The sequence below is a fragment of the Stenella coeruleoalba genome (genome assembly GCF_951394435.1).
Source record: "Stenella coeruleoalba genome assembly, chromosome: 6".
Taxonomy (NCBI): domain Eukaryota; kingdom Metazoa; phylum Chordata; class Mammalia; order Artiodactyla; family Delphinidae; genus Stenella; species Stenella coeruleoalba.
In genome coordinates, this window is record NC_137151.1 from 7,067,442 (window position 1) to 7,073,441 (window position 6,000).

General features: G+C 63.9%; 1 protein-coding gene across 12 annotated transcripts in view; it reads left to right on the forward strand.

The window, feature by feature from the left end:
• BIN1 (bridging integrator 1) overlaps positions 1 to 4,905 on the forward strand; it is a 55,887-nt gene extending 50,982 nt beyond the window's left edge. For 6 of the 12 annotated variants that reach the window (XM_079925103.1, XM_079925101.1, XM_079925108.1 and 3 more), the window contains 5 exons: positions 764 to 871; positions 1,622 to 1,711; positions 1,931 to 2,041; positions 2,291 to 2,392; positions 4,038 to 4,905. In XM_079925103.1, coding sequence (XP_079781229.1) covers positions 764 to 871; positions 1,622 to 1,711; positions 1,931 to 2,041; positions 2,291 to 2,392; positions 4,038 to 4,145 — 519 coding nt within the window. In that variant the 3' untranslated portion in view covers positions 4,146 to 4,905. The remainder of the gene's footprint in view (positions 1 to 763; positions 872 to 1,621; positions 1,712 to 1,930; positions 2,042 to 2,290; positions 2,393 to 4,037) is intronic. The other 6 variants (XM_079925107.1, XM_079925111.1, XM_079925109.1 and 3 more) reach the window with 3 other exon arrangements.
• Positions 4,906 to 6,000: the final 1,095 nt, after the last annotated feature.

Sequence of the window (6,000 nt, forward strand, 5' to 3'; positions counted from 1 at the left end):
CCCCCCCATGGAGACACTGGGCCTTCAGCCAGGCCCTGTGGGAAAAGGCTCCTCAGCTTAGCCTCTGAAGAGTCCCCCGTGGTGCAGCCCAGTTGTCAGGGCCTGTGAGTGGCGTAGACAGTGACCAACTGGTCCCCGAGGGTGGATGGGGTGTCCCCGTGCTGGGCCAAGGCCTGCTGGGTAGGGGGGCCCTGAGGTGGAGGGTCCTTGCCTCCCAGGAGCTTTCTGTCAGCAGGGGCCCCGCAGGGCAGTGGCACCAGGGAGCTGCTGGGACAGAGGAGGGGGGAGAGATGATTCGAGAAACAGGACAGACAGAGCGAGGCCAGGCGCCTGCCCGACAGGTGCTGCCATCACCTGGTGGCTCAGACATCCACGCCCTCAGGGAGGACACGGGATACCCCACAGCTGGTGACGCGGCTCCCGCAGGACCAGGAGGGGCTGGCGAGAAGGCCCTGCAGCCCAGGCTCCGGGGCTCGCAAGCTCCAGGGTATTTCCCTGGAGGAGGCCAGAGAGAGCCACGTGCTGAGCTGCGTGTGACACATTCACACCTTCCTGTCCCCTGCGCAGTGGTGGGAGGAGGTGTCCCTCTGGGGAGTCTCTGTCTGTGCCCCGTGGGGCGGCCAGGCTGCAGGTGCCCATCTGCTCCCGTGGGCCCACGCTGGGCTGCTCACGACCTTCTTCTCTTGTCTCCCGCCCCCCCCCCCGCCCCCGCCCCTCGCCCCCCGCCCCTCCCACCCTGTTCTCCCCGGTGGCCCATCACTAGCCCACAGAGAGTCCAGCTGGCAGCCTGCCTTCCAGGGAGCCCAGCGCTGCCGAGGGCACCTTTGCCGTGGCCTGGCCCAGCCAGACGGCCGAGCCGGGGCCTGCCCAAGTAAGTGCCCCCGCCAGCCCCTCACCCGCCCCCGGCCTCTGGGGGTCTAGCATGGAGGAAGAGCCCGGAGGAGGGGGCACAGGACGGACAAGGCCACCGTGGGACTGAGGGTGAGGCTAGGGCCCTGAGCCAGGAGGCCGCGGGGCAGGGCTGTGGCTCAGTCAGGTCAGCCCCTCACCCGCTCGCCGACCCCGCCCCAGCTTCCCAGCTCAGGACTCCCACGGTGGGAGGGAGGCATGTCTCGAGCACCTCCAGGTCCATGGTGGGCACTCTCCAGAATTCTTTAACCTGCAGCCTGACCTAGACATTTCCTCCTGCAGATGAGGAGGTGGGGCTGGGAGGGCCGAGTGATTGCTGCCAGAGCTCAGAAGTGGCTGCAGCCTGACTGCAGCCGGGCAGCGTCCGGGGTGCCCTGCCTGGGCCCTCGCCACGGGAGCCACCTGTGAGGGGCCAGCGGGACCAGGCGGGTGGCAGGAAGCCGAGGCTTGGCCAGGGCTTGGGCTTAGAGGGCAGGGCCTGTGAGGGAGGCTCAGGGGTGGCAGCCAGGGGCCTGCGCTGGGCTTCTCCGCAGCATGTCACTCGGGGTCCGTGTGTCTGCCAGCACCTTCTCCAGCCGCTTCCGTGCCCGGAGCCTTTCTTTGAGGGGCTCCCTGTACCAGGCAGAGGCACTGGCTCTCCGTGGCCCCTCTCCTTGTCCCGGTCTCAGCGCCCCATCCTGTGTCTGACCCCATGCTGCCATTTATGTTGCAGCCAGCAGAGGCCTCGGAGGTGACGTGTGGGACCCACCCTGCGGCTGGAGCCCAGGAGCCCGGGGAGACGGCAGCGAGTGAAGCAGCCTCCGTAAGATGACAGGGACCAAGGCCCTGTCTTTTCTCCCCGCCGCCCGTGGCTCCCTAGCCCCGTGTCTTGCTCTGTGCTGGTCCAGGTCATGGTTCCTGGTGAGGAACCTGGAGGCAGGCTGGTCTGGCATTGGGCACAGACACCCCCTTCTCTGCCCGCGCGGCCCCGCCCTCCGGGACCCACTCCCCGCCCTCGCTAACCTGCGCCCCCTCCCGCCAGAGCTCTCTCCCCGCGCTGGTGGTGGAGACCTTCTCGGCAGCTGTGAACGGCACTGTGGAGGGCGGCAGCGGGGCAGGGCGCCTGGACCTGCCCCCGGGGTTCATGTTCAAGGTGAGCCTGGCCTGCTGACCCGCAGCCTTCGGCTGCCTCCGTGGGGGGGGGGGGGAGGACGCTGGGCCCGAGGCTATGTGGGGGGCCCAAAGCCGTCCCTCCCCGACTACCCGCCCTCTGCTCCCCGATCCGCGAGGTGGCTTCCGAGCCCCGCTCCTGCTACTTTCACCTTCTCCCGGCGCCCACGGGGCTGCAGGTGGGACAGAGGCTGCCGAGGAAAGGGGTGTCAGCTCTCCCCACCCTCTGCAGGTGCAGGCCCAGCACGACTACACGGCCACTGATACGGACGAGCTGCAGCTCAAAGCTGGGGACGTGGTGCTGGTGATCCCCTTCCAGAACCCAGAGGAGCAGGTGAGGCCCGGTCTGCAGGGAGGCGGCGCGGCCAGCAGGGGGCAGCAGAGCCACGCCAGCCGACCCGCGGCCTCTCCCCACGGCCTCGCCTTTGCTTCCGCCTCCCTTCCCTGCGGCCGGCACAGTTCCCCTTTTCTGCTCTCACCCTGTCTGCCCCCCTCAGTTTCTCACTTCCTGCTTCTTGCTTCCTCCTTTCCTCAGCCTCTGTCTGCCTTTCTCTCGATTCTCTGCATCCTAGTTCCTTGGGCCCCTTCTCCCTTCCAGGCCCCCCCAACCCGGACCCCCCTCCTCCAGGACCGCATCCCAGGCTGCCCCCCACCCGCCGCTCTGCAGCCTCCTGTTGGCCCCAGGTGCCACCCTCCAGGCTGGCCCCGCCCTTCCCTGCCCATGTGACAGACCCCCGAGTCCACAGCCCTGTCCCCAGCTGGTCCTCACCCTGTGCCTCGCAGACCCTTCTCGTGCTGTGGCCTCTCCTTGTTGTGAAGGTCCTCAGAGTGGGCTTTGCTGAGCAGAACTGCCCCCTCTCCTCCCCCCCAGGTCTGGATGGGCTGCTTTATTCAGGTCGCTGGGGCCCCGCAGCAGGAGCCCCTGTTTGTGGGGTGCTGGCGGTCCAGTGGGGCTGCCCACATGGGTATCCAGGTGGCAGCCACAGTGCAGAGGGGACCTAGTGGGACTCTAGTCCGTTCAGTCACCACCATGTCCCTGTGGTGGAATTGTCAGAGTGGCCGAGGGTGGGAGGAGGGCTGGATTGGGGTGAGGCCAACCTGGCTGGGGCGTCCTGGGCTGGGGCTTGAGGACAGCAGGTACTTACTGAGGCCACAGTGGGCTGGGAGGTTTGAGTGACAAGGATTTCCTGGGCCTGGCGCTGAATCAGCCCATTTTCCTAAAGCCCCAGGTCCCCGCCGATCTCCCCAGTGGGCCAGCCCCGGCCTAGGTGGGGTTTGTAGGAGCAGACTGCTGGTCTCCCAGCCCACAGTGGGAGCCACCTGGGATGGGTGGAAGTGGCTCAGGGTCTAGGACAAGGCAGGTAATCCTGCAGGTGGGTCCCAGGCATAGCCCCGCTGCAGGAGCAGCAATGGCAGGGGGTGTGTGGTCACTGCAGGCCCTGGGGTCAGGGCTTGTCACGGCTTGGGTAGATGAGCCCTCTGAGGGGTCACTATTAAAGCAAAGGTCAGGTTCGACTCCGAGGGCTTGGTGGGATGGCCTCAGGTCACTCTAGAAGCTTTCAAGTGGTCAGTGCTCAGCAGAACTTTCTGGCATTGTTTGTGGAAGGCCGGAAGAACAGTTGATGTCCTCCTCGGTGATGTGGCCTCTGTGGGCACCAGCTGGTGGGAAGCTCTTTGGTGGGGGATTGAATGAGTCGTTTAGAGGCGTTTGGACCAGTGCAGCAGTCAGGCTGCCTTCCCGCCTGAGGACTCACCAAACAATAAAGAGTTAAATGCACCTACTGCAGGGAGGGATGGCTCCTGGGCTGGGGTGCCCGGTTTGGGTCTCAAGAGAAGAGCAGGGAATGCTGCCTGGAGGAGGCGTCCTTTAAGGCGGGTGTGACGGTCTAGAGGAAATGAGCGGCCAGAAGGAGGGCTCGCCCTGTCGGGGTGGACGTCGTCCTCCCCCAGCCCCATGCAACGCGCTGGCTTCCCCTCAGGATGAAGGCTGGCTCATGGGTGTGAAGGAGAGCGACTGGAATCTGCACAAGGAACTGGAGAAGTGCCGGGGCGTCTTCCCCGAGAACTTCACCGCGAGGGTGCAGTGAGAGCAGAGCGGCTGGTGGTGCTGCGGATGGATGCGTGAACAGCAGCACCTTTTCCCGAAAAATGTGTGTTTCTTTTTTTTTTTTTCCGTTTTTGTTTTTAAACTTTTGAAAAGCAAAGGGAAATTGAGGGGAGAGACCTAAGCCAGGAGGTGTCTTCCCAAAGATGAGGTGGTTTTCCAAAGAGCCTGGTTTCGGCGAGTCCGGCGGAATCGCCAGTGTTCCTGAAGCTGCTGTATCCCCTAGTTGAGTTCCCGGCCGCCTCCCCCGCCCGCGCCCGCTGGGTGGCGCCACTGCCGCCGCCTGGGTGCCCGGCCGCGGGGCGGGTCCTGGGGGCCGCCGCGCACCGCGCTTGCCTGAAGCTTGGGCCGGCCGCCGGGGCCGGGGCCCTCCTTTCCTGGCAGCTGCCGCGGGTGGCGTCCAGCGTCCCCTGAGACCTCGGGCCCAGACACCAGCCTGGCCTGGCCCTGCCCCGCAGACGTCTGTGTGCTGTTTGAAAATAAATCTTAGTGTTCAAAACAAAATGAAACAAACAAAAATGACAAAAGTACTCAAAGTGTGTGTGTGTGTGTGTCCCTCCATTTCTGTCTGCTATGCAGTGCAGCCGCGATTATCTGTGCTTTTGTCCTGAGACAGCCCACCCAGCAGGCCCTCTGCCCTGACCAGCACCCCTGCCCGTGCGTGACCTCCATGTCCTTTGGGGCTCATCTGGGCCCGGACCCGGCAGGGGCTTCGGCCCTGTTCCGTGATGTTTTCACTGGCTGTTGGTGGGGATGCAGGAGATGGGGGCCAGGTGACGGGAAGGGCAGACAAGGGGCTCGAAGAGCCAGCTCTGTGCCCAGGAGTCTGCTGGGTGCCGCCCTCAGTGACCCTATTTAGTGCGTGTGAGAACTCGGGGGCGGTACCAGGGCAGCATTGCACAGGTGAGGAGTCAGGCTCGAGGGATTTGGGGGTTTTGCTGGTGAGTGGTGGGACAGGGGCGGGAGTAGGGGCAGGGGCTGAACCGGAGCAGTTGGCCCCCGGGCGCGGGAAGGCCTGACGGGCTGGCTCCGCCCCGCTCCCCACCTGCCTCTCTTTCTGGCATCAAGGCCCCCACTGCGCGCAGCCCGGCTCTCCAGCTCCATCAGTGGACGCGGGCTGCTCTGAGTGGCATGTGGCGCATGCAGCAGTGGCCTGGGTCCTTCCCGGGGGCCGCTGGAGTTGTGCTCTTGGGCCCAGGGACCAGCCTGGACTTCCAGGTGGCAAGGATTTATCTCTGCATAAATCTCTTCTGCAGAAAAAGCAGGTGAAAGGGCTGAATGTTGGAGTCTTAGCTTTATTTTTGGGTATAACTCCTGAGCTTTGTTTCGGGTGGCGGGATGGTCACTGCCGTGGTTCTGCCTTGTCCTGTGTCTGACAGTGTCTGCTCTGTCAACCAAAATTTCTATGAGCAAGGAAATTGTGAGAGTGGGGCACAGGAAGCTGATTTCTATTGCCCCTGCTTCGCAAGCTTTAGCATTTCCTCCTTCCCTCCCTCCCTCCCTTCCAGGTTGACAGGTTAGTTCTCTTGCCCAAAGCCACTCAGATCATTGTTGTTGGAGCCAAGCTTGAAGCCCAGACCAGGCGAGCTCCACTGAGCTTCCAAACCTGGGGTGTGTGTGCCCTGGGGTCTGTGGAGGCCTGCAGCCACGGTGCCAACACGAGAGGCTTCACTTTTATTTCATGATGAGAAATTTAAAGACATTATTCAGGAGACAGTATTTGCGTTAGGTTTCTCACAAGGTGAGATTCAGAGAGGTTTCAGCTGGTGGCTGACCCTCAAGGGGGTCTCCCCCCTTGCAGCTGGGGCACTTTGGCAGGAAGAGCCCTGCTTTGTGTC